We start from the raw sequence: 26,829 nt of genomic DNA on the forward strand, positions 1-26,829 counted from the left end.
CCCTCGGAAGCGAGGCCAACCAAGCATCTCTCTTCTCTATTGTACCTCCTGAGTGCATCCTCTCTCCCCATCTATCTCGGTTCATGACCACCGCAGAAACAGACTCCATGTGTCTGTGGAGCTTCTCCAGCCCTTACAGTGTAGCACAGTAAAGCAACCACACACGTTGACTGGGCCAAGAAATATATCCTGCTCGCAGTCGAATGAGAATACATGTACAACTTCACAGTGTGTGAGGCTGATGGGTGACTTTCCTTGTTACCAGTCACATTCAAACTGCTTGACGCGTCCAGATCCAAAAATGTTGATTATTATGTATCTGTAACCGAGCTTAACCTCCCCGAATCCCTTTTGTGAATTTTAATGTAACCTCAATAAATATGCACCTTTGTTTCATTTTTTTTTACTGATATGGTGTGGTCCCTGATGTGTAGTAAATGCTTGTGTATGTGTGTGGCAGGTGTTTTGAATGTGTGTGTGTGTGTGTGTGTGTTTTGAGGAGTGTGTTGGGTGTGTGTTTGTGTCGTCCCACGCACACACACCAGACAGCATCACATGACAAAGGGTCCAACTCCTCCACGACCACTCAGTACGACTGTGCTTCCAAAATCAGTCTTCTTCACAGGGAGAGAGGGAGGGAGAGAGAGAGAGGGGATCAAGCTTGGACTGTGATGAAGCATGACAGTCTGAGAGATGGAGGGGGAGCAGAGAGGGAGAGAGAGAAAGCATCGAATGTCACATTTGGTCGGAAAAATGGACTGTTGACAGGAATTTTGCTTTCCTGAAATGCATCCATTTATATCCAACTTCCTCCAGCCCCCATCGCCCCCACCTTCTCTGGGAGCAGACAGCAACGGATAAAGTTACTGAGCTTCACAAACGCTATTTATGAGTAATCTTTCCATGACAAAATGATCCTTTGCGCTGTTGGTGTTTGTTCCTAATCCACATAGACAACAGAGACAAGTCCGCAGGCTTGGAACAGCTGTGGACTGAGTTGTTCTGATAGGACAGACTCTGCATTAGTCTTCTGGATGACTGGGTGAAAAAAAATCGCTGTTGTGGTTTTGGTTGTGGGCCACTCAACGGTTGAGTTTCACCCGGCATTCTTTTCTCTGTGTTGTCGTGCAGCCTTGGGTGGGGAGGCTTTTGGGAAATGATTCATTTCAAAACAACTGTATTTTTTTAACGTAATGAATTCAACAGGCTTCATTGTTGCAATATATAGGCTAGCCTGTTAAAAAATAACGGTTATTTTGCAACGTTAAGACATGTTTCTAGAAAAACATTAAAGACAAACAATCACACTTTACCCCACTCTTGTCCCGAAAGAACTTCAAACTAGATCAACAGTAGATGTGTTTTATGGTTGTTTATGAAGACCACAAGCTCAAAGTAACCGACACTATTTGTCATCCACATCCACAGATAAAACGAAACACAATTCTAAGAATCTATAATCTAATAACTAGAATTCAGTAGAAGTATCATGCATAGAGGACATTTTCATATTCTTAGACAGTAATAACTCAAGGATAATAACCCATTTTGACTTATCTTAGAATGATAAAATTAATGTAATGTACAGTAATTAAATGCAACTCCTACAAAAATTGAATATGAAGTTATAATGTGAGTGAGAAACGTATTTAAACGTGTAGGTTGAATAATCAAGTCGGGGGACAAAGTGTACCTCATCTCATTGGGCTGGGCTTCCTGGATATGATGAGGTGGTTATATTATTTACATAAGGAAAAACGTACATGATTCGCGGGAAACAGTGAAAAATGGCGACTTGCATAGTTTGAACTTTAGCGCCTGTAGCCTTCTGAAACAGTTGACTCTAGCCACAGCGTTTGCAGTAAAGGTGCAGCTCAGTGCGAATGGAACAATTTTCTGCTGCAGCGAAAAATATATCAAGTTTCCTCTCGCCCGTAGCGGAAGATTTTCAAGGGGTAAGAACAGTTATGCTCTGATCAGGCACATTTGCCCTGATAACTTTTTTTTTTACTGCACGCGTCCCTTTTTTCATCTTCTTGTCTAGTTGGATTTGTCTTGTTTTCGCTGACGTTTGCTTTGCTTTATTATCACGTTTGTGGAGTAAGGTAATAAGAAGAGAATGTCCACTTTTGGGGGGATTTCAACGTTATATGATTACATTTCTGAGATTCATTGCAAACCGCTACTAGACAAGTTCAGACGCAACAGGTTTTTCATGAATTGTCATTGTGAAAGTTAGTTTACGTTAGCAAAGTATGTGTCGACATCATAACCGTGCGGTGCAAGTATTATAACGTGTTATAATACTTGTTATATAGCTAGATGTGTATAATACAGCAGTAGATTAGCTACGTCGACAACTTGTATTTTACTAAAAGACATGGAAAACCTATACTTGCTTTCACGTACGAGCTAGCTAGCTAGATCGCCACTGTAATCAGACTTTATACAACTAGTTTCGTTGGTTTATAAGTACGACATAGCTTGTTAACATTTCTGTGGATGCGAGTCAGACCTTTTTCAGAAAATAGATAAATTCATAAAGTTTGCATGGCCAGTGATGCAAATTGATTCGTCATATCTGGCTCCTCATGCCGAGGTAAAGTCTATGCGCATGCGTTGACCTGTCAAACTCCCTGTCGAAATTGACAGATGAGTCAAATGGAGCGGAAGCGGGCCAGCTCACAACAGCTCGATAGGTCTCCACATCTGTAGTTTCAAGATTCAGATTGACTCATCATCAGCCTGCTAAATCTTTTTAATCAATTTGATCTGTCTTCACATAGGATGCACAGGAAGTTTTAAGTATAGTAGCCACAAATTGTGTTGAATCAAGTTAAAGAAGCAACAATAAATTGATTCAAATTCTCCCAATCACACATAAAGTGTAACACAGATCTGAATGAGGAGGTCTAATTATGTTTATAATCAGGTGGGCGAATGGCTGGGTGTGTCCGCATCAGGCGTTGACATTGCATGCTGACCATGTGTGTGTCTGTCTGTGTGTGTGTGTGTCCTGCTGTTCTCCAGGTGTGAGCCATCGTCGGTAGCATAATGTTGGAGCCAGCATACAGAGACGTGTACTGCAGCCCCGAGGAGCCTGCAGCGCTGCAGACCCCGAAAAGAGGGCGTGGCAATGTGGAGCTGGAGAGCAGCCTGTCACTGGGCCAGTACGTCCTCTGTCGCTGGGCCGACGGACTCTACTACCTGGGGAAGATACAGAGAGTAAGTGTGACGGATGGAGCTCGGTGGTTAGAGGTTTCGATGTCGCTGTCTGAAAGCGCATGTACAGAATAGCGCGTACAGAGTACCTCATGTAGTATCGATAGCAGGGCTGTCTACCCTAACCCTAGGTTTGGCCAGTCTCGATGCTTAGGGACAGGTATAGCTCTGTGGTTAGAGCATTTTGAGTTGGAAGGTTCAAATCCATTCTGGTCTTCGCTATGGATCGTCTGCTGAATAAGCACATTAGTATTGTCATCATTATTACTGTCGGTCAGGGGTAGGCAACCCTGGTCCTCAGGGCCCACTGTCCTGCATGTTTTAGATGTTTCCCTGCTCCAGCACACCTGTTTCAAATGAATGGGTTGTTATCAAGCTCTGTGGAAGCCGGGTAATGACCATTCTTACCCCTGCTGTAGGTAATAACTATGTAGCCTAACGAGGTGTTTCTCTGTGTGTGTGACAGGTGAGCGCCTCTAAGCAGAGCTGCTTCGTCACGTTTGAGGACAACTCTAAGTTCTGGGTCCTGTGGAAAGACATCCAGCATGGTGAGTCTGCAGATCGCCCTGACAACGCTGGTGCTACGAAGGCCTTAGCAGCACCGGACATGTTTTTCAACCACAAACATTCCCAGCAGCCTAGGGCAGTGGTCTTCAACCCTGGTCCCCAGGGCCAACTGTCCTGCATATTTAGGTGCTTCCCTGCTCCAGCACACCTGATTCAAATGAACGGGTCGTTATTGAGCTTCTGCAGGGCTTGATAACGACCTGTTCATTTGAATCAGGTGTGCTGGAGCAGGGAAGCATCTAAAATATGCAGGACAGTTGGCCCTGGGGACCAGGGTTGAAGACCACTTGACTAGGGTGACATTTCTGACGCTCTGGCGACCCTAGAGGGTCGGAGGCGTCATCAGGTGTTTGGCCCACGTAGCCTATAACAGAGACGGATGATGATTTTGTCCCGCTGCATTTCCTGTAACCCTGTCCTCTCTGTCCAATCACGTGTCCAGCTGGTGTCCCGGGAGAGGAACCTAAGTGTTCCATGTGCTCGGAGGCGGAGCTGGGCTCGGACAACGAGATCCTGATCTGCGGCAAGTGCGGGATAGGTGAGTCTCCATGGAGACGGACGGCGTGGATGCTCTGGCGTCCTGTCGTCCCCCGGTGGGATGAGTCAGGAAGCGAATCCGACCAATCAGGAGAGGTGTCCTGTCACGGTGGATGTGATTACTATCTGAGATCAGTCTGGGTCCTTTTCAGCCAGCTGTTACTTACGCAACTGCTCCCGCTAAGATCCCCTGTCCTAAACAAAGGAGTCGAGCTGTTGGAAGCTTGGTGGAAGGACTGGAGTAGGGCGCCCTCTAGGGGTCGAAGTTTGACAGCGGCGTTAAGACAGCACCGTGTATGTCGTGCGTGTTGGGGAAGAAATTCGATTTCCAACGTGCTTATTTTTGTCCAAATCAGCTATTACCTTATCATCTGTTCATATATTCTGTCCTTTAATCCATTAAAATATATGTGGCTACTGTGGTCTGATGACAGTCACAGTTATAGGATGTGGTATCTGTTATATTTGTGTGTGTTGTAATGGGGTTGGGGGGTTTGTGTGTCTCCAGGGTACCACCAGCAGTGCCATATCCCACCAGTAGAGGGCAGTGTGGAGCAGTCTCCCTGGTTCTGCCGGCGTTGTATCTTTGCTCTGGCCGTGCGGGTGAGCATCCGACCCTGGTTATCTGTCGCATAGGACACAAGCACCTGATGTATGAATGTAAAAATGTAGACGGAACCATCAGTCTGTTCTCTCATCTGAGAACCTAAACAAGATCTTCAGAGCCCTGGCTCATGTTAGTCCTGATTACGTACAACTATAGGACAGGAGTTTCTAACCAAACCAACCTGTGTTTCTGTCCTCCCACAGAAAGGGGGCGCCCTGAAGAAGGGTCCCATAGCCAAGGCCCTACAGGCCATGAAACAGGTGCTGGCCTACAACCCTGATGAGCTGGAGTGGGACTCCTTGCATCGGACCAATCAGCAACAGTGTTACTGCTATTGTGGCGGGCCGGGAGAGTGAGTTAGACCAATCAGCAATTGTGTCATTGCTTCTGTGGCAGGGAAAGAGTATGAGTAATCAGCAATAGCGTCACTGTGCTATTGTCACCGTGGTTACGGTCACTGACGGCAAGAGAGTCAGCCCAAAAGAGTGTTATCGTGTTTATTTTTTCCCTCTGCCTCTCCTCAAGGTGGTACCTGAAGATGATCCAGTGCTTCAGGTGTCAGCAGTGGTTTCACGAGGCATGCATCCAGTGTCTGCAGGAGTCCATGATGTTTGGAGACAGGTGTGTGGATCTTCCGGTTACATCATGTCATACTGTCCTGTTCCTCTCACTCAGAATCACTAACTCTCTTCTCCTCTCTCCCCTCTGATACTCTCTGCGCTTTTTTCTCCTCTCTTACCTTCACCCTCTCCTCCTCGTTCCTTCTTTCTTCTCCTCTCTTCTCCACTCCTCACTCCTCTCCTTCTCTCATCTCCTCTCCTTCTCTCCTCTCTTCTCCTCTTTACTTCTCTACTCCTCCTCTCTCCTCCTCTCTCTCCTGTTCTTCTCTCCCCCAGGTTCTACCTGTTTATCTGTGCGGTGTGTAACCGAGGGTTGGAGTATATAAAGCGTGTGGCGCTGCGCTGGGTCGATGTGGTCCACCTGGCCCTGTACAACCTTGGAGTCCAGAGCAAGAAGAAGTACTTTGAACTGGAGGAGATCCTGGCCTTTGTCAGCAGCAACTGGGAGCACTTCCAACTGGGCAAGGTGAGAACACACACACACACATCCTTGTAGATACACGCACTTCTGATCAGTTAAGGTTACGACCACAAACACGGGATATGATTACGTAAACACACCGATCAGTTTGTGGTGTTCAGGGTTCTGTAGGTTTCACTCTCTTTCTCTCTCTCACCCACTCTCTCTCTTCCGCACTTTCTCTCACAATCTCTCACTTTTTTTCTATCTCTCTCCGCCCTCTCTCTCGCCCATTCCATCTATATCTCCTTCCCCTTCTCTCTCTCTCCAGCTGTCCAACACTCCGCCCCCTGATCGAGGACAGCACCTCCTGGATGCCCTCAACAACTACAAGAGCAAGTAAGAGCCTCACCTGGCCACACCCCTAGAACCCTCCCTGTCACCATCACTTGACCTCAGCACAGGGCTACATGACAGGTGGACGACGTTATGCTTTAAGGAAGTGTTCCTCGTCTAGCCTTTATGACCGTATATGGGCGTCCTGTGCTCCAGGTTCCTGTGTGGGAAAGAGATCAAGAAGAGGAAGTGCATCTTCCGCCTGCGGACCCGCGTGCCCCCCAACCCCCCCTCCAAGCTCTTCCCTGAGCGTGCTCAGAGCGAGGGCAGGAGAGGCAGGAAGAAGGGCGGAGCCAGGAACAGGTGTGTGTCTGGATGGAGCCAGCGGAAGCTGATTAGTCATTGTTGCCTTTATTTATAACTGGACTTTTTATAACTCTCTCTCTCTGTCTCTCCCTCTCTCTGTCTCTCTCTCTCTCTGTCTCTCTCTCTGTCTCTCTCCCTCTCTCTCTCTCCCTCTCTCTGTCTCTCTCCCTCTCTCTGTCTCTCTCCCTCTCTCTCTCTGTCTATCTCTCTCTCCCTCTCTCTCTCTACATTGCTCTGAGTAGCTCCGCCCCTGCTGAGAAGAGGAAGAAGAAGAGGTCTAAGTGGCTGCTAGAAGACGCTATTCCCAACGTGAGTCTCAATACCCAGAATCCTCTCTGATTCTAATATATCTCATCCCACTTACAAGGTGTTAACAGACCTTGTACACTGGCTGATGATGTGTGTGTGTGTGTGTTTCAGAATGATTTGAGTTCATGGAGTTCCAACCATCACATGGCCAACATTTTTGACTTCACTTTGGATGAGCTGCAGAGTCTGAAAAGGTACAACACGCCTAAAACATACAACATACATGTAACTGGAACACGACAACATAGCTCTGACATAGGTATGAACATATGAACACAACATTTGACTGATTCAGAGTATCTCCATATTTGATTGGTTGGCTGTCTTCTAATACCCCCTAGTGTTGCTGTTGACCTTTGACCCCTAACCATGCCATCTGACCCCTAGCACCAGCTCTGGACGGACTCTCAGCCTGGATCTGGACTCTACAGATGCTGCTAGCACTTCTGGGTCTGCCACAACGAGTGTCTCCTATGACTTGAGGTAACACACACACACATACACACACACATACACGCACACATACACACACACATACACACTCCCACTCAAACGTTATCTCATGTTTATGTACTGCACATATGTTACAACACGACGTTGTTATTTGTGTGTGAAACTCCACATCTGTGCCAACAGGAAGAAGGTGGGAAGCCGCAAGAGAAAGTTGCCCAGTTGCAGCTATAGCCAACTGGCCAACAGGAGAGAGGTTGTGGAAAGCGAGCTTCCTGGAGAGGAGGCTTCTGGGATGCTGGAAGACCAGACCATCGACAGCCACACCTTCGACAGCATCAGCGAGGACGACTCCTCCCTCTCCAACCTCAAGTCGTCCATCAGCAGTTACTGGGGCGCGGCCGGGAGGCTGACTTGCGGGGAGCGGTACCAGGTTCTGGCCCGCCGGGTCACTCCCCAGGGAACGGTTCAGTACCTGGTGGAGTGGGAGGGGACCACACCATACTGACAGGTCGCCACGCACCACACTGACCAAATCCCAACTGGCAACTGACCACACCGTCGACCAATCACCACGCCCCGTACTGACCCCTACCTTTGACATCAGCTCTCGGCTGCAGACGAGAGCTGGAGGGGGAGGAGTCGCAGGGTTTCGTGGCAGCCTATCAGAGCCCTGCTAGATTCTCCTATAGTTGTTGTGTTTGACAGGAGAGTGCAAGTTCACCTCTTGTTTTATTTTGTTTATTTTGTTGTTGTTGCAATTTTTCACTTTAGGCACGCAGTTAGACTAACCAACAAAAAAAAGGGAGACCAGCGCATCAGATGACGACACCTGGATTCAAACCCCGGTTTCTAACTAAAACCTGTACACCAACCACCTAACAATCTGAGATTCAGCTCCGCTCCCAGCAGCAGTAGTAGTAAAGTAGTGTATTTTCAGTATCAGCCTTCATATCTGTGTCGTCCTCCCCCACCATCTCCCTCCCTCTATACCTAGTCCCAAACAAAGCTATATACGCCTAACTGTTTTGTTGCCAGGCAACGCTAGCCTCTTGGACGTTCCGTTAAGAAGTGTTCTGGAACTGTCGGAGACATCGTTGCCGTTGTGTTCCTCGTCGCAGTTTTCGATGACGTTTGATTCCAACCCTGAGTTTGGGATGTGTGTAAACTGGTATGTTACAACAGTACTCTCTGCTCTCCTGTTCTGTGCACAGTTTTCCTCCCTCTCTACGTTGCACTATCGACACATATTGTATAACTATGCAAGTACTGATGTTACCTTGATAACCAAATATTATCGAAATGAGTAAATGTGTCCTTGATAACCACACTAGACCTTTGATTAATTGGTAGCCACATTCTATGATTTATATCCTTTTGTTAAACAAAGTTTTCGGCTACGTTGGATATTTCCCAGTTTCCTTCCCTGTAACTCACAGCCTGTAAGCACTTAACGACGGTAGTGTTTGAAGTATATTGTTTGTTAATTATTACAGTATGACTGCATATAGTCTCTAAAACAGTTCATAACCTTTCAGAATGATATGGAGTTGAGGCCTGTCATAGTGTCTTACATGACCTATGTTTGTTTTTGTTTCCAGTGAATTTATTCTAGTGTTGTAACCACAATTGCCTGAGAGGAGCCTAAAAATGTTGACTTCTACTTGTATTTATAAATACATGCGGTTGAAGACGAATGACTGTGACATTGTTCTGTTTCATCACCTTAGCTTGTTCAGACCCCTCTAAAGAGCCTTATGTACCAAGCCTCTCTTTTCTATATCCCCTCTCTCTTACTTCTCTCTATCTACCTGTCATCTCTCTTCTCTCCCCCTTTCTCCCCTCTCCTCCAATTTCCTCCTCTACCGCTTGTTAGAACTGTTACTGTGTATCTCTCAGCGGGTCTTTATGCTGTGCCCTGATTGAATGATGGATGATAATGTGATTCTGTGTACGTTACGTTGAGCTGCAATAAAACATATCTGACGTACAGTGCGTTTGTTGGTTCATCCACTTAATTAAAGGGATTGTTCGATATGGGATTACAATTTAACGAGTTTATTTAAGTACCTCTGTGTGGCACATGGAACAATTGTTTCATTGTTACGAACGATCGCTAGAGAGCAGTAGCAGAGATTAAATTCATGTCTGGCAAAATCCTGAGTGTAAACTTTTGCGAAGGTCTACATTGTATTGTGTCATTTATTTGTATACCAGCAACAGGTATTCAAAACAAGTGACGTTAGCAAATTATCAACAAAAGTATGACGGCAGTCAAACAAGTGAGACTCTTACTTGTCCTACAAGACAAGACAGTTAAGTCTTTAATGCAATTAAGGTGTTACATGACGTGCGGCCTACCAGAGTCATGCATCGCTTTCTTTCAAGAGACCAAACTACAGGCCTGCACCTCCCACGCGCCTGCAGGTATAGGGAGTTTGTGGGACAATGTGGAGCGCGAGCGGTTGAGGCAAGGTCGAGTGCAACGGAACAGGGGCTTCACGTGGTTTCCATGGTTTCTGTTCAATCAACGTACACGGTACGTGAACTGAGTTCATCATGGGGTGAATTTACCAGGCTGTCAACATTCATCAACTGAAGTCCCAACAACTTAGCCTACTAGCAGGTGTGTCGCTAGCTAGCACACTCACCTTCTGCAAGCTAGCGAGAGCACTGTGAATGATGGAGAATTTGGTCACCCATCGGACCAGATGCCAGTATCAAGGATGGATGAAAGTCACAGGTGCGTACACTTAATTAAGGCCAGTAAGCTGACTCTGGTCAGCGTTAGTTTAGGATAGCTAGCTACTTTACTTTTTGTCTGTCAGACTTTTAAGATAACCTGACCATGCTACACAGGTTGGCATCTTAGGTCAATAGGTTTACGGTAAACACCCCCTAGCATCCAAAGTCACCTCAGACACAGATTTGGGCGGGTGACAGGAGTACTTACTCAGTATTTGTGTCAGTATTTTTCCTGAAAGTTTAAGAGGGAATTCTTGTGTAACAGGTTTGTGTTCTTTTAACACAGAGATCATTGTCATAACACAGAGATCATTATCAAACGTTGAGTTCCTTGTTTGAACTTGTTTGTTTCAAGTCTGATGCTTGTTAGTGCATGTTTAAGGTGTGCTGAAGGACAGCATGTGTGTGTGTGTGTGTAAGTTCTAATATGAGATTTATCTGACCCAGAAATGAAGAACTCGGCCCAGTGGATGTCATGTGGTCAGTCTTTCAGCCAGAACCTGGTCTGGAGACCCAAGTTCTGCATCCTGTCTGACTACCAGATGCTGCTACTGGACAAACATGAGGTTGGAGGAATGTGTGTGGTAAACATAGAGAGAGAGATAAAGAGAGAGAGAGACTCAGACAGAGAATTATTATGTGAGTGAGAGAAAGAGACAATAAGATAGTGTTTCTTTATCTGGGATTCTTGACGGTTCTGCTCCTCCTCTCAGATTCATCCGTTGTTTCTACAAGAGAAGAGGGTGGAGACATGTACATTCTGGTTGCTAAGACACACCCTCAGAGTTCCTCCCGAGAGCCACGCCCCCAAGGAACCCTTGGCCCCGCCCACAGACAGCGGTGAGTCAGTCAGTCAGCTGGGTTCTCAGTCTGTCAGTCGATGTTCCCAGGAACCTACAGGAACAGCTACCTCTGCTAACCCTAGCAGGAATCCATACACACACACACAGACACACACAGACAGACACACACAGACAGAGCTGACTGGGCTCAGTGCAGCCGTGGAGTTATGGAGTTTGCGGTGGACTTTTTCAAAGCGGAGAACGTCCATGGTAAGAGACCCGCACACGTATGCGTTTCCATGCAAACGGGAGCAGGGGAGCAGAGGGGGCGGATTAGGACAAGGAAATTATTTTTGTTTTGATTTGCACTTCTGTGATTGTATTATTTTTGTATTTATTTTGTTCCTCCACTCCCAGTGCTGAATGAATGTTTATGAATGTCTGTATTTTTATTCTGTGGCTCAAACTGGAGGCCTCGCACTTGATTATCAGGGATATTGTCATCAGTTGGACTCCTATCTAGTGCTGCTGACAGTGTTGTCTGTGTCATTAGACAGATTAGTACAAACAAGTGGGAATAGGCAAGAAGAAAAGGCACCAAGATGCTTGAAACACCAGGCTTATGGTCTAGACCCTAGTTAACACCGTGGTAAGAGTCTGAACCTCAGACTCTCTCTCCGTGGACTCTAGTCTAGTTGTTACTGAGCATCATTGTCGGGTGACTTGTGCCTAGTTCACACCATAGAACAAGAGAGGAGTCTTCCTGAGTCTTGTGAGGAGAGATTAGCTGCTGGTTCAGACGAGGCCTGCTCAGAAGCAGGCTGGGAGGAAGTAATCGTGATGACATGTCAGAATACTAGTAATCTGCTCTAATCTCGTACAGAATCAACAATTTGTTTTGGAGTTGGTGTGTGTTATTTCCGTGTGTACTTTGTGTGTGTGTGTGTGTGTGCTGGGGGTGTCTGAGATTATGACTCAGGCAGATACATGAACACTGTTCTGCATCCTGGGGTCCTCACAGCATTTTCACATCTTCCTCAATGAGACAAAGAGAAGCCTTGGTAGGGGGCCAGTATACAGTAGATTGAATTTCTGGCTGTTAGCACACATGCTGGATCCTTACTGCTGTGTGTCTCTCCACAAAAGCAGGTTTTTCCTGTCCACATCAGATCGATGATTTATAAATGAGCGAATTGCTGAAGTGGTTAATTAGTCATCAAAATGATGACCAAGACACACTTCACAAAGATGCTGTTATAATATATTATAAAAACGATATTAGTTATATTACAAACGATAGTGTTTATTCTAAATATGTTGTATTGAGAGAACCAGGTCAGGCTGTGTGTTTTGGAGAACCCGTGCCAGAGCATCATGTTCTCATCCCCCCCGGACACAGAGAACCGTGTATGACTCGGATCAGAACCGGCGGAAACAGAGGTTAGGTCAGAGGTCAGGTCACTCTTAGTCAGGAGGACTCTTTTGTTTATTTTTTATCTCTTTCTGTATTTCTTTCTTAATTCATTTATTTTTCTTCCTTTCTCTGTTTTTACCAAGAAATACCCCAAACTTCGGTGTCAGGGGGAGATTAAGATAGAAAGATACAAACATAACGAGAGATTACTTTTGGTGTTTGGGCTTTCTTTTTCAAATGAGTTAAAAGAAATAAAACATGACAGATAAAGATTGGAATGCTGCCGGGCATTGTGATTCTTGGAATCAGAGGAATAACTAGAAAAGCCAATCAATCCTTCAACATCGAAAAAAAGATTGAGAGGGTTGAGAGAGAGGGTGAAGGGTGGAGAGTCCGAAAAGAGTTAAGAGAGCAAGAGAGAAAAGAAGCCGCGGTTTGAGTCTGGACCCACATACAGGATCACCGTGCCTGGAGTCTCCTCTCTGCAGTTCCACAGTGTCTCCAGAGGAGGGCGCTATACGCTCACAGTTTGATTGAGAGAAGTTCTTCTGACACACACACACACCACCAGCACCATCACACATGCACACACCCCACATGCTGCAAAACAGTATGAAGGGGCTTTGACACACACACAATTGACATCACCACATGCGCTGTCCTCATGGCCTTAGATAATGACGGTCTTGTTTACATCCAGTGTTGGTGTGTGTTTGAGTGTTTGAGTGTGTTTGAGTGTGTGTGTTTGAGTGTGTTTGTGTGTGTGTGTGTGTGTGTGTGTGTTTGAGTGTGTGTGTGTGTCTTCTTGACCCTGTTCCTCTGTCTCAGTGTTGCCAGCTGTTGACACACACGTCTGGTCTGACTGTAAGTGAAGGCAGGCACAGTAGCATTCCTGCGACGGTGTTGTGATCACCTCGCCTCTACAACATTCCCTCACTTCAGCCAGCCTCAGACAAGACTGGGCCTGTTACAGACCCAGCTACAGAGACTCCCCCCTCCGTCCCGTGCCCCCTCCACGGCTGAGAGTGGATCCCTGACTGGCTGTGTCTCAAAGGAGAAGTGTTCAGGAGAGCCAGCGGGTTCTTCGTGCGCAGCTGTTGATCACCGTTGGGTTTTTGTGGCGAGGGATCAGACTTGGATGAGTGTTTCCGCCTGGTCTGAGTGTCCGCCAGCTAGTCCAGACGTCAGCTAGCTAGTCTGAGCGTGTTTAGGGTGGCCAGACGGCGGTGTTGGGGTCTGTTTGGGAACGTCGTAGCCGTCGCGCTCGTTGGGGGAGGTGGGATGTCAGAGGCTGGGAAGGGGCGGGGCCAGGACAGGAAGTGGTACCACTACAGACTGTTGGGTCGGAACCGCCTGCGCAGACGAGCCAGTCGCACCAGCCGCAGAACCAGCAAGGGTGAATACTTCACCTGCTTTCTGATTGCCTGTGGATCTGGTGTTGCTGGTCCTTGTGTTGCTTGTGTTGGGGGTGAGGGGTGGGTGAGGAGGGGGTTGCTGTGGTTGTGAGAAAGGACAATGCCCTCAGTTTGAAGTGTGTGTGTGTGTCCAGATGTTCCTGCTGAGAGACAGAGACGCAGACAGAGCATGCCAAGCAGCCCCTCCTCCTTGGACACGCCCTCCACACCCTGTAAAATCACGGTGAGCCACACACACACACACACACAGTTGCCCTCCCACACACAGAGCCAGACAGGCCTGATGCGTTTCTTTATAAATAATGCAGAATATTTGTGTGTTTACCATTGTGTCCCATCACTCACACACAGATTGTGGTCCATCGAGGTAATCCATACTGTGTTAATCTGGTCCTAATCTGAGCAACATTCCAGCCGTTCATGTTCCTCCTACTCCGCGTCCACTCACCCCCCCCCCCACCCCTCTCTCTCTCTCTGTCACACACACGGCTCATACCAGCCTGCAGTTTCCATGGCAACGGGGGCTTAGAGGAGTCGCGTAGCAGCACTGCTGCCTGTGTGTGTGTGTGCGCGTGCGAGTGCATGTGTGTTAGAGAGTGTGTTTGGTCACATGCTTGTGTGTGTATGTTTGCATAAAGAGCAGATGTGTCTGAAAGATCCACATAACAATGCTCAACTCCAAGTCACGGATGTTTTCAGACAGAAAGGGAGAGAATGAGAGAGGGGAGGAGCAATCAGACTAGAGGGGGGTGATGAGAGAGGGGGGAAGGGAGAGAGAGGGGGGGGTGATGAGAGAGGGGGGAAGGGAGAGAGAGAGAGAGGGGAGGAGGACAAAAGGATAAACAGAGAGCAGCTCTGGTGTTGACATCCATGTTGTTGGGGTTTTTAAATGAAAGGAGAGGAGAGTGACTGAATTCCTCTCCCTCTCCTCTCTGCTCCTCCCCTCCCCCGGCCCCTCCCCCCACCCCATCTCCCATTGGCCGTGGCTCCTCCTGGCCCCTCCCCCTGCAGGCTTTCCTGACGCGGCGGCTGAAGTCCTCGATCAAGCAGACTAAGAGCCAGCCCAAGCTGGACCGACACAGCAGCCTGCGGAGCATCCTGCCTGCTTTCAGAACCGCCGCCGACCATGACAGGTAGGAACACACACATGCACACACACACACACACACATGTGTGTAAGCACACACACACACCCACACATGCACACACACGTACATACACTGACATACACCGCTGTGCATACACACACACAAAAGACGCAGGTACAGGCGTACAATCACAGGATGTTATACGATGTACATACACAAATAATTGTGCACACACACAATAGATGCAGGTGCGCACGTTCAAACACAGGATGTTATCAAATGTACACACACACACACACACAGGATATGCAGAAGACACAGGTACAACAAGCTATTTACGATCACACTCTGGACACACAGGCGGTGCATGGATACACACACACTGCACGTGCCCACACACACACACACACACTCTGTCGTGCTGATCTGCTCTCTGATGTGTCAGCCATCACACAGCCTCTACCAGCGTGAGGGTGACACAGCCTCTAACACAGTGAGGGTGATACAGCCACTACCACAGCCTCTATAACACAGCCTCTATTACACAGCCTCTATAACACAGCCTCTATAACACAGCCTCTATAACACAGCCTCTATTACACAGCCTCTATAACACAGCCTCTGTAACACAGCCTCTGTAACACAGCCTCTATAACACAGCCTCTAACACAGTGAGGGTGATACAGCCTCTACCACAGCCTCTATAACACAGCCTCTCCTGGTTGATGAGCTTGCCGCGTCAGATGGAATATGAATGAAGGAGTGTGTGTGTGTGTGTGTTTCTGAATGTCAATGAAGAAGTGTGTGTGTGTGTGTGTTTCTGAATGTCAATGAAGGGGTGTGTGTTTCTGAATTTGAAAGAAGGAGTGTGTGTGTGTGTGTGTGTATGTGTATCTCTGAATGTGAATGAAGGAGTGTGTTTTTCCCGTGAGCAGTGTGAGTAATAGTTACTTCCTGGTGATCACCTCCACCTCTCTACAGGAATGGTATCCTCCATGTTCTCTGCTGCACCTGCCAGCCAGCCAGTCGACCAGCCAGTCAACCAGCCGGCCAGCCAGTTAGTCAGTCAATTAGTCAGCCAGCCTGTCAGTCGACTGGTCAGCCAGTCTATTCATCAGCCAGGCCGGTGAAGCTGAACTTAGCTAGCCAGATGCTACCTGCTAGCCACGCACGGCTCTGCTAGCCAGCTAGCTACACATAAATAACCACTGCTGTGTATGTGAGTGTGTGTGTGTGTGCAGCTCCTGGCATGGTGCCCACTAGGGACTAGCCTCATTAATTCCCCTGTAGCCTGGTCGTCTTTAAACCCCTTTAGGACCTCCTGAGTCTGGGCCTGTTCTCTGGCCTCTCTCCCCTCCTCTCTCTCTCTATTTCTCTCTCCCTCCTTTCTCTCTTCCGCTCTCTCCCTTCCTCAGCCTGTCCCTGGGTAGACTGCCCCCTCCTCTTCTCTTAATCTCTCCCCTCTCTCCTTCCATCTGTCCTCCCTGGGTTGGGATGGAGAAGGGTGAAGGTTCCATATGCCAGATTTGTCTGCTGGGTTCAGTTGTGCTGGAGGTCAGGCTGTAGGTGTACAGTCTGCTGGTGGATGTGATGGACTACTGTTTATGTGCAGTGTGCTGGTGTATGACAATATGACTACGAGGGCTGGGCCTATATCCTGGTGACTCTCTGGTATCAGAATTATGTACTGTCTAACCAGAACGTGGGCCAGCTGGACAGTATGGAAGAATGATCTGGATGTGTAGGTCTATATGCTGGCTTGGTAATGTGGTAAACAGTGGTAATCTGATGCTGTCGCCGGTGAATCCTGCTGATCTCCGCAAAGCCTCCAGCCTATCTTGTTATCAAGGATTTATTGGGGTTTAAATGAGAGCTTAACCCAATCCTTGACCATTTGCAGCACTTGAGCAATTCACGCAGACAGGAAGAGGCGCGCGGCCGCCTGCTGTCTGAGCGGAGCGGAGACGCGAGGCGCTCGCTCACGGGACGACAACGTTAACCACTCACTTACCGCGGCGAGGAGCCGATCCGTTACCCCGGCGGCAGCGAAAAATATCACTCCGCTAAACGTATGGTTGTCATAGAAACAACGGAACCTGTGTTCGACTCCTGTCTTGCCCGGAGTGCGGGAGCTCCGCACGGTCTCCTCTCTCTGCCGTTGTCCTGGCGACTGGAGATGTGTCTGTAGCGTCTGTACGTGCTGAGTGTGCGAACACAGACGGAAGGTTAAATAAATACAGCAAAGCTGTAGCCAAATACAGGCCAAGCCAGCAAGCCAGTCAGTTAGCCAGTTAGCCAGTCAGTTAACCAGCAAGCCAGTCAGTTAGCCAGTCAGCCAGTCAGTTAGCCAGCCAGTCATTTACAGTAGCCAGTCAGTTAGCCAGTCAGTTAGCCAGCCAGTCAGTTAGCCAGTCAGTTAACCAGCAGGCCAGTAAGTTAGCCAGTCAGTTAGCCAGCCAGTAATTTAGCCAGCCAGTTAACCAGTCAGTTAACCAGTCAGCCAGTCAGTTAACCAGTCAGCCAGTCCGTCGATCAGCCAGCCAGCTAGTCAGTGAGTAAGCCATCCATCAACAGTAACAAATCAGTCAGTAACAAATCAGTCAGTAACAAATCAGTTAGCCAGCCAGCATGGCATATGGGCTCCCTTGGGGCATCAAGCCCCTGGGAGCATGGAACACTACCAAAACCTCTGGAGGGAGGGAGGGAGGGAGGGAGGGTGGGAGGGTGGGAGGGAGGGTGGGAGGGTGGGAGGGAGGGAGGGAGGGAGGGAGGGTGGGTGGGTGGGTGGGAGGGAGGGTGGGACGGATAGCGAGAGATTATCAGGGAGAGGGCTCTAACAGAGAGTGATGTACTGTGAGTGACTGCTCTATCCCTTGAGGCACATCACCACAAAGACACCAGGACAAAGACCACACACACACATGAACCCTCACACACACACACACACAGATACTGTACACACCCACAAACACGCACACACACACAGACACACACAAACGCAAGCATGCATGCAGAAGCGCACACACACACAGACTGTACATGCACTAGGCAAAAGGGGGCAGGGCTCTGTGTGCTCACACTGGAGAGAGGGAGGGAGGGGGGGGGTGGAGGGGCAGAGAGAAGAGGGGAGAGGTAGAGAGGAGAGGAACAGAGAGGGATCGCACTCCGAAGCACTGTCAGATCGAGGAAGCAAGGGATGTGTAACCCAGTTAGAGGAGAGGAGAGGGGGATGAGCAGAGGAGAGAGGGGGAGGAAGTAGGGCAGGCTAGGTCTCACTGTAGGGGAGGAGAAGAAGGCCAGAGGAGGAGCTGGAGATGGAGAGAGAGAGACTGAGATAGAGAGATAGATCATCGAGAAAGACAGACAGTATTATTAGCATTAGCAGCATTAGCAACAGAAGGGGTTATAATAGCCAGGCTGTATAGGGCCTTTCATCTTCCATCCTAGTGCATGAAACTTTGATCCTCCCCCTCCTCCTCCTCCTCCTCCTCCTCCCTCTCCTCCTCCTCCATTCTGACGGAATGTCTGGTGAGTATTCTATTCCGCCTCACACCCCATCCATCACTCGCTGTGCTGCGTGTGTGTGTGCTGTGTGTGTGTGCTGTGTGTGTGCTGTGTGTGTGCTAGGGAAGGCTCCTGCGTTATCTGAACACGGCGTCAGCTCCTCTTGTCTTTTTGTGTCAAGCGTGTGCAGGCTGTGTTCATGGCGTGTTCTGGGAGACTTCAGGCGTGTTCCCGTGTGAGCCGGAGCGAAGTGTTCCGTGGGGACTTGCCTGCCAACTCTGGTATGCCGACGTTTCCACGGCGCGTCTGATTGGCTGGCTGTATATGCACATGAGGATGCTGAGCCTTTGTCCCCTATGAGAAGGAGGTGTTTAGAACCAGGCCGTGGTTGTGTCTTGGCTGTTTAGACTGTGTGTGCGTGTGGATGTGTGTGTGGGTGTGTGTGTGTGTGGGGGGGGTTTGGATTCCCATTCTTTGTCCACAGAGATAATGAATGTTTGAGAAGGCATCCTGAGGTTGTGCGATGGTTAGTGGTTGGTTGTGGAGATGGAATATTAATGCCCCTAGGTGCTGCTTGACTAATGTCATGGTTTTTACTGTAATGAGCATGATGATACATTTAGTCATTTAGCAGACACTCTTATCCAGAGCTGATGATGATGATGATGAAAGCTAGATGTCGACTGTGGGGAGACATGAGGACGTCTCTGGCGGACAGTCTGCATGCAGAATCATCTTTCACTTCTAAGATGCAGTCAGTCAGATATCTGTTCTCAAGGCCTCTGAAATATTCACTACATATGAGCCCTACTGTGCTGTGTGTGTGTGTGTGTGTGTGTGTGTGGGGCTAGAGGATGTGTGCATTTGGTTAGTCTGTGTGTCTACACGGTGTATGTATTTAGGCTTGTGTGTGTGTATACTTGTGTGTGTGTCCACAGTAGCATTGTGTAGCTAGCGAAACGGTGCATCGGTGCAATGAGGGATCGAGTGTGTGTGTTTAGCTGGCGTCTGGTGGCGGCTCCCTAGAACGTCTGTCACGTTGTCGTTAGCGATGGAACCGTTGCCAGGTTAGGCCAGAACATGACATCACTCAGTGTTGCAGTCAGAGCTCAAAACTGTGAGAAGTCTGCTGCTCTCTTAACAACACACACACATGACATCACCCCAGCTGAATACAGTCATTGAATGTTACGAAAACACTTACTTTATACACGCACAAACACACAGGAATACTCACACAGACAGACAGACACACACCCAAACACACTCACACATTCAGAGGTAATACCAGGATTTAGAGTAGGTCTTTCACCTTTGCTCCTTGCCTATTCCACCAACCATATTATACGACTAAGCTGATTGGATAAAAAGGGTTGCTAATTGGGATCGCCATGGCGATGGGAGGGATTACACAATGTCAAGCTTCGGAGACTCAACAACAAGAATTACCTGCAGTGTGTCACATGCCTCCTGTGTTGTAATGAATGTATTCAGCATCACAATTATGTGATCTTTGGACCTGCAAAGGGATTAGGCTGATTTGTGTTTATGTTTGCCTGTGTGTGTGCCTGTGTGTGTGCCTTGGTGTGTGTCTGTGTGTGTCTGTGTGTGTGTGTGTTCCCAGGTCTCATCTGATGCCGAGGCTGAGAGAGTCTCGCTCCCACGAGTCGTTGCTGAGCCCTGGTGCTGCTGTCAGGGCCCTGGACCTCAGCATGGACCAGCAGGTCCTCATCAAGCCCGTCCACTCCAGTATCCTGGGCCAGGACTACTGCTTCGAGGTGACCTCACACACACACACAGCGCGCACACACACACATATACACGCCACAAACACACGTGCACACACACTAAGGAGTGCGTGTGTACGTGTGTGTGTGTGTGTGTAGGTGACCACGTCCACAGGTACCAAGTGCTTCTCGTGTCGCTCGGCTGCAGAGAGAGACAAATGGATGGAGAATCTGAGGAGGGCCGTCCACCCCAACAAGGTGAATACCTTCCTGTACCATGATTCAATACAATACAATACCATTGAACCGAGCACAGTAGATTAGTATAGAACAGAGTAGAGTGAAATAGAGCAAAGCAGAATGGAAGTATAGAAGAGTACTTCAGAGTATGGTAATGTAGAATGCAGTCATTATTTCCAGATGATGGTCAGGACAAAAGTAGAATATAAAAAAAGAGTAATGTTCTCTTGATTAAGCAGTCTTGTTTTCGGTGCGTGTGCGTGTGTGTGTGTGCGTGTCTCCAGGACAACAGCAGGCGTGTGGAGAACCTACTGACCGTGTGGGTGGTGGAAGCAAAGGACCTCCCCGCCAAGAAGCGCTACTTCTGTGAGCTGTGCTTGGACGACACGCTGTTCGCTCGCACCACCTGCAAGCTCCGCGCCGACAACATCTTCTGGGGCGAGCACTTCCACTTCAGCAGCCTGCCCGACGTGCACAGCCTCACCGTGCACGTGTACAAGGAGACCGACCGCAAGAAGAAGAAAGACAAAAACAGCTACGTGGGATTGGTCAACATCCCCGTCGCCGCGGTGACCGGACGGCAGGTGGTGGAGAAGTGGTACTCGGTCTCCACGCCCAACCCCAACAAGGGCAAGACCCCGGTTCCCATGGTGAGGATCAAGGCGCGCTACCAGAGCCTGAACATCCTGCCCATGGAACAGTACAAGGAGTTTGCAGAGTTCATCTCCAACCACTACCTGCTGCTCTGCTCCCTGCTGGAGCCCAGCATCAGTGTCCGCAGCAAGGAGGAGGTGGCAAGCGCCCTGGTGCACATCCTGCAGAGCACGGGCAAGGCCAAGGTGAGACCTGCTCACTACACACTATCTATTAACTCACTACACACTAACATCCTGCAGAGCACGGGCAAGGCCAAGGTGAGACCTGCTCACTACACACTATCTACTAACTCACTACACACTAACAACCTGCAGAGCACGGGCATGCCAAGGTGAGACCTGCTCACTACACACTACACACTACTACCCTCTACCTACTACAGAGTACTGTTCAGAGAAGCGTTCCAGTGTGACCATGTCCTTACTCCATCACCATGGATACAGCAAAGTGCACAGTGCTTCCAGCATATCCACGAAGCACCAGTCGACTGTAGATCGCCGCGTCAGACCTTTTTGCTAATTATCTCATCAAACCTTCTCCCTACCGTCCCCCTGCTATAAAACTATGCACCGAGACCAACGACTGGTTGTGTGTGTGCGTGTGCATGTATGCAAATGTCTGTGGGCACAAGGACGTCCTCTACAGCTGTTTAAGATTTTGCAGCAGACTGAGTTTTCTCCCATGTTCTGTCCTGTCCCTCTGGTTTCTCTCATGTCCCAGGACAGACAGACAGACAGGCAGACAGACAGACAGGCGAAGGAAGTGTGTAAGGAGGGAGGGATGGCGGGGGAGGCGAGTAAAGGAGGGAGAAGATGCTAGATCCATTAGCCCGGGATCAATAAAGGAAGAATGAGTCATCATGACTACTGTCTAGACTCTGCCTCATCTCTGTCTCTCTCCCTCTCTGCCTAGTCTCTCTCTCCCTCTCTGCCTCGTCTCTCTCTGTCTCTCTGTCTCTCTCTCTTCCTCGTCTCTCTCTGTCTCTCTCTCTCTGTCTCTCTCTCTCTGTCTCTCTCTGTCTCTCTTCCTCGTCTCCCCCTCTTTCTCCTCTCATGTCTCATAAATCTCTTTTTTTTTCTCCCGCCATCTCTGTCAGCCTTTCTATTTCAGGGACTCTTTATACTTCAGCTCTCGTGGTGTGTGTGTGTGCACGCTTGTGTGTCTGTGTGTTTGTATCACAGTGGAGAGCTGACCTCTGACCTCCAGTGTTCCCTCTGCTCCTCAGGACTTCCTGACCGATCTGATGATGTCAGAGGTGGATCGCTGCGGCGACAACGACCACCTGATCTTCAGAGAGAACACCCTGGCCACCAAGGCCATCGAGGAGTATCTCAAACTGGTGGGCCAGAAGTACCTGCAAGACGCTCTGGGTAGGTACACGACAACACAACACAGTACAGTGGAGTATGTTGAAGGAGGACACTTAACCGGTGGGTCATAAGTACAGTAGAGTACAGCATAGCAGCCTTTCTCAACCCTGGTCCTCGGAACTTCCTGCCCTGCATGTTCTAGACGTTTCCGTGCTCCAACACACCTGGTTCAAATGAACGGGTCGTTTTCAAACTCAGCAGAAGCCTGATAACGCTGGTTCATTTGAACCAGGTGTGCTGGGAGAGGGAAACATCTTAAACATGCAGGGCAGGCATTCCCCAGGTCAGGACCAGGATTTAGAGAGCCTGAAATAGAGTACAGTAGAGTGCAGAAATAGACTCTGTGCCGTATTGTTTGGTGGACTAGGCTATGGGAGCCCAACCCTCTGACCCTTCACCCTGCTCCCCCCCTCCCCCTCAAGGTGAGTTCATCAAGGCTCTGTACGAGTCAGATGAGAACTGCGAGGTGGATCCTGGGAAGTGTTCGTCCAATGACCTGCCAGAACACCAGAGCAACCTGAAGATGTGCTGTGAGCTGGCCTTCTGCAAGATCATCGACTCCTACCGGTAACACACACACAGGCCTCACACACACACACACACACACAGGCCTCACACACACACACACACAGGCCTCACACACACACACACACACAGGCCTCACACACACAATCACAGGCCGCACACACACTCCCAGGCCGCACGCTCACCAGGGAACCATCCGTTCCGCAGGGTGTTCCCCAGGGAGCTGAAGGAGGTGTTTGCGTCGGGGCGTCAGGAGTGCAGCAGTCGGGGTCGACCCGACATCAGCGAGCGTCTGATCAGTGCCTCTCTCTTCCTGAGGTTCCTCTGCCCCGCCGTCATGTCCCCGTCCCTCTTCAACCTCACGCAGGAGTACCCCGACGACCGAACCGCACGCACCCTCACCCTCATCGCCAAGGTCACCCAGAACCTGGCCAACTTCACCAAGTTCGGCAACAAGGAGGAGTACATGTCCTTCATGAATCAGTTCCTGGAGCACGAGTGGACCAACATGCAGCGCTTCCTGCTGGAGATCTCCAACCCCGAGACCATCTCCAACACGGCGGGCTTCGAGGGCTACATCGACCTGGGCAGGGAGCTCTCCACCCTCCACGCCCTGCTCTCAGAGGCCCTCAGCCAGCTGGACCAGGTACACCAGCCAGCCAGTCATACCGCTAGCTTGCTAGTTATACGTTAGCTAGCTAGACATTCCGTTAGCTAGCTATACATTCCATTAACTAGCTAGACATTCCATTAACTAGCTAGACATTCCGTTAGCTAGTCAACTAAACTACATTTAACTACAACTAATTTTAAATGTTTGTGTCATGCAGTCAACCGTGTCAAAGATGGCTCCCCTGACCCGGATCCTACGGGAGGTTACGTCAGCACTGACCAATCCAGGGGCTGTAGGGGGTCAGGTCTCCTCCCCCAGGTCCAGCTTGGCCACGCCCCCTCTGTCCCCACCTCTCTCCGCTGCCTCCATCTCCACTGGCCTCCACAGCATGGGTCTGGACGGACCAATCACAGGGTAGGTCAGGCACCAATCACACAACCAGCCCATAGGTTACGACACACCTACTTCAGAGGTCAACCTTGTCAGCGTGCAGACTTTTCGATTTATATTCTTCTTCATTTAAAATGTTCCTTCCCTGACTCAGTTGCTGTGTCCTTCTTCAACCTTCTCTCCCCCTTCCTCTCCCTTCCTCCCCCTCCTCCCCCTCCTCTCCCTCCTCGTCTCTCCTGTCCTCCAGGATGGTGGACTTCACCAGGCTTCCATCTCCGACCCCAGAGAACAAGGACCTGTTCTTCGTGACCAAGGGCTCCGGTCTGCAGCCGTCCGGCCTCCAGCAGTCTCCCGCCCGCAGCTCCAGCTACTCCGAGGCCACCGAGGCCGACGCCCTGGCCAATGGGAGTAGAGGTGTTTCCATGACGCTAGCCAATGGCAGTAAGAGCCTGTCCCTGGTGGACCTACAGGACCGCAGCCTAGACAGCCCAGCAGGCCCCGCCCTCTCGCCGACTGACGGCAACGACAGCCAATCACCTGTCGGCTGGACCACCCGTGCCCCCCAGATGGCTCCCACCCTCAGGAGGACAGGCCACGCCCCCAGCACCGACTCCGCCTCCGGCCGTTCCCACCTCCTCCCCCTCTCCTTTCAGAATCCCGTCTACCAGATGGTCTCCATGACGACCGTGTCGCCGCGGCAGCAGGACTCCCCCGTCCTGACCACGCCCCCTCGCGACTCCGGCTCCGACGGACACAGCTCCGCCAGTTCCCACGGCAACGCTGACGAGGTCGGCGGGGGAGGAAAACACGCCTTCCTGACCCAGATGCCTCTCGGCGTGGGGGGAGGCAGCGAGGAATTTGCCCGGCGTTCCGGAGAGTTCTCTCGCCGGCAGCTCTCGCTAACAGAGACTCCGCCCCCAAGCGTCATCGTCCCTCGCCAGAACAGCGCCGGGCCTCAGCGGAGAATCGACCAGCCCCCTCCCCCGGCCACGCCCCCGGCCCCGCCCACCATCAGCAGAGGCCGCACCCCTCCCAGCATTCTGGGCGGAGCCTATCCTGGGCCTAGGCCCGCCTCCGGCAGCATGATGTCATCGTCTCCTGATTGGCCGAGCGGGGGAACGCGGCTCCGACAGCAGTCGTCCTCCTCGAAAGGAGACAGTCCTGAGAGCAAGCAGCGCACCCTCATTAAGGTGACCTTCCACTAACCTCTGACCCCTGGACTCCCTGTTTGAAGACAACACAGACATAAACGCTCATCTCCCATCTCTCCCTTTCTCAACTGTGTGTGTGTGTGTGTCCAGGCGCCCTCCCCAGTCAACCCCAATGCTCTGGACCGTACGGCTGCCTGGCTGCTGAACATGAACGTCCAGTACGTGGAGCAGGAGGGCGGGGCCGAGAGTGACGGCAGGCACAGAGACGACATCACACAGACCGAGAAGGTAACCCTCCTCTCCTCCATCCTCCTTTCCTCTCTTCTATTATCCTCTCTCCTCCATCCTCCTTTCCTCTCTTCTATTATCCTCTCTCCTCCATCCTCCTTTCCTCTCTTCTATTATCCTCTCTCCTCCATCCTCCTTTCCTCTCTTCTATTATCCTCTCTCCTCCATCCCCCTTTCCTCTCTTCTATTATCCTCTCTCCTCCATCCTCCTTTCCTCTCTTCTATTATCCTCTCTCCTCCATCCTCCTTTCCTCTCTTCTATTATCCTCTCTCCTCCATCCCCCTTTCCTCTCTTCTATTATCCTCTCTCCTCTCCTCCACAAGCAGGAAGTTATTTTGCTCCAAGAAGATATCCTTCCATCTCCGCTCCCAGTCTGTGCCTAACCAGCAGGACATGCTAGCTGCCGTGTGTGTATCTCTGTGTCCGGCTCTAACAGCTCCTCTGCGGCCCCCTGCCTCCCCTGTATCCCTCAGTACCAGCAGGAGATCCTGGTTCTCCAGGAGCGTCTCCGGGGAACGTCCCAGCGCCTGGAGGAGTACGAGACCCGCCTGGCGGTGCAGGACGAGCAGAACCAGCGCATGCTGCAGGAGTACCAGGCTCGGCTGGAGGACACGGAGGAGCGCCTGCGCCGCACGCAGGACGACAAGGACCTGCAGATGAAGAGCATCATCAGCAGGTGGGGGCGCTGAGCCTCGACACGAAACGAGTGCGCCCGCGGTTGTGTGAGCCCGCTGCCTCTTGTTCTTGTTGTTTTCTTCTTTGATGGTTGTTTTTTGGTGTTGTCAGGTTGATGTCAGTGGAGGAGGAGCTGAAGAAGGATCACTCAGACATGCAGTCTGTGGTCGACTCCAAACAGAAGATCATCGAAGCTCAGGTACCACCCGGCTCTCTGCGAATGTGTTAGATGTGGTTTTCGAGTGTTTGGTAATGATCAGACGTCATCATGTGAGAGCTAAGGGAACAGCTCCCTCTGGTGCTTGGAACAAGGAACAACATCTACATAAGGCTCAGCGTACCTGTTCTTCTAACTGTCTATCTACCTATCTCTCTACCTGTCTCTCTACCTGTCTGTCTCTCTACCTGTCTCTCTACCTGTCTCTGCCTGTCTGTCTCTCTACCTGTCTGTTTCTCCACCTGCCTGTCTGTGTAGGAGAAGCGGATAGCGTCGCTGGACGCCGCCAACTCTCGTCTGATGGGTGCCCTGAGCCAGTTGAAGGAGCGCTACAGCGTGCAGAGCAGGAACGGCCTCTCCCCCACCAACCCCAGCAAGTTACAGATCACCGAGAATGGAGAGTTCAGGAACAGCAGCAACTGCTAGGCTGGAGGAGGGGCGAGGGGAGGGGTGGGGTGAGGGAGGGAGGGAGGGAGGGGGGGGAGGGAGGGGGGGAGTCGAGGGACGGACGGGGCCTTGGGTGGGAAGGGGCAGGATCAACGGGGGGACAAAGGTTGGCCCTGCGAAGTCTGATTGGACACGATTGTGGGAGGAGGGAGGGAGGAGCCGGTAC

General features: G+C 50.2%; 2 protein-coding genes across 3 annotated transcripts; both read left to right on the forward strand.

Annotated features, from left to right (window-relative positions):
• Positions 1-3,050: 3,050 nt before the first annotated feature.
• Positions 3,051-8,630, forward strand: phf19 (PHD finger protein 19). Its single transcript, XM_067231203.1, has 13 exons — positions 3,051-3,225; positions 3,689-3,770; positions 4,232-4,327; positions 4,835-4,929; positions 5,137-5,285; positions 5,459-5,554; positions 5,830-6,019; positions 6,285-6,352; positions 6,506-6,652; positions 6,898-6,964; positions 7,076-7,158; positions 7,352-7,447; positions 7,601-8,630. Exons 1-13 carry the CDS (start codon positions 3,055-3,057, stop codon positions 7,920-7,922), a joined length of 1,662 nt encoding a protein of 553 aa, XP_067087304.1. The 5' UTR covers positions 3,051-3,054; the 3' UTR covers positions 7,923-8,630.
• A 2,482-nt stretch (positions 8,631-11,112) lies between these two features.
• Positions 11,113-26,648, forward strand: LOC136937926 (disabled homolog 2-interacting protein-like). Of its 2 annotated transcripts, XM_067231079.1 has the most exons (15): positions 11,113-11,211; positions 13,905-13,993; positions 14,782-14,903; positions 19,987-20,140; positions 20,249-20,347; positions 20,614-21,168; positions 22,212-22,356; positions 22,779-22,923; positions 23,089-23,527; positions 23,712-23,908; positions 24,132-25,074; positions 25,186-25,323; positions 25,798-26,000; positions 26,111-26,198; positions 26,475-26,648. In XM_067231079.1, the coding sequence occupies exons 1-15, from the start codon at positions 11,169-11,171 to the stop codon at positions 26,640-26,642; spliced, it is 3,528 nt and encodes a 1,175-aa protein (XP_067087180.1). In that variant the 5' UTR covers positions 11,113-11,168; the 3' UTR covers positions 26,643-26,648. The 2 variants fall into 2 exon arrangements, with proteins under 2 accessions (XP_067087180.1, XP_067087181.1); XM_067231080.1 differs by lacking the exon at positions 13,905-13,993 and having other exon boundaries at positions 11,147-11,211.
• The last annotated feature ends 181 nt before the right edge of the window (positions 26,649-26,829 follow it).

This window comes from Osmerus mordax, chromosome 28 (assembly GCF_038355195.1).
Source record: "Osmerus mordax isolate fOsmMor3 chromosome 28, fOsmMor3.pri, whole genome shotgun sequence".
Taxonomy (NCBI): Eukaryota; Metazoa; Chordata; class Actinopteri; order Osmeriformes; family Osmeridae; genus Osmerus; species Osmerus mordax.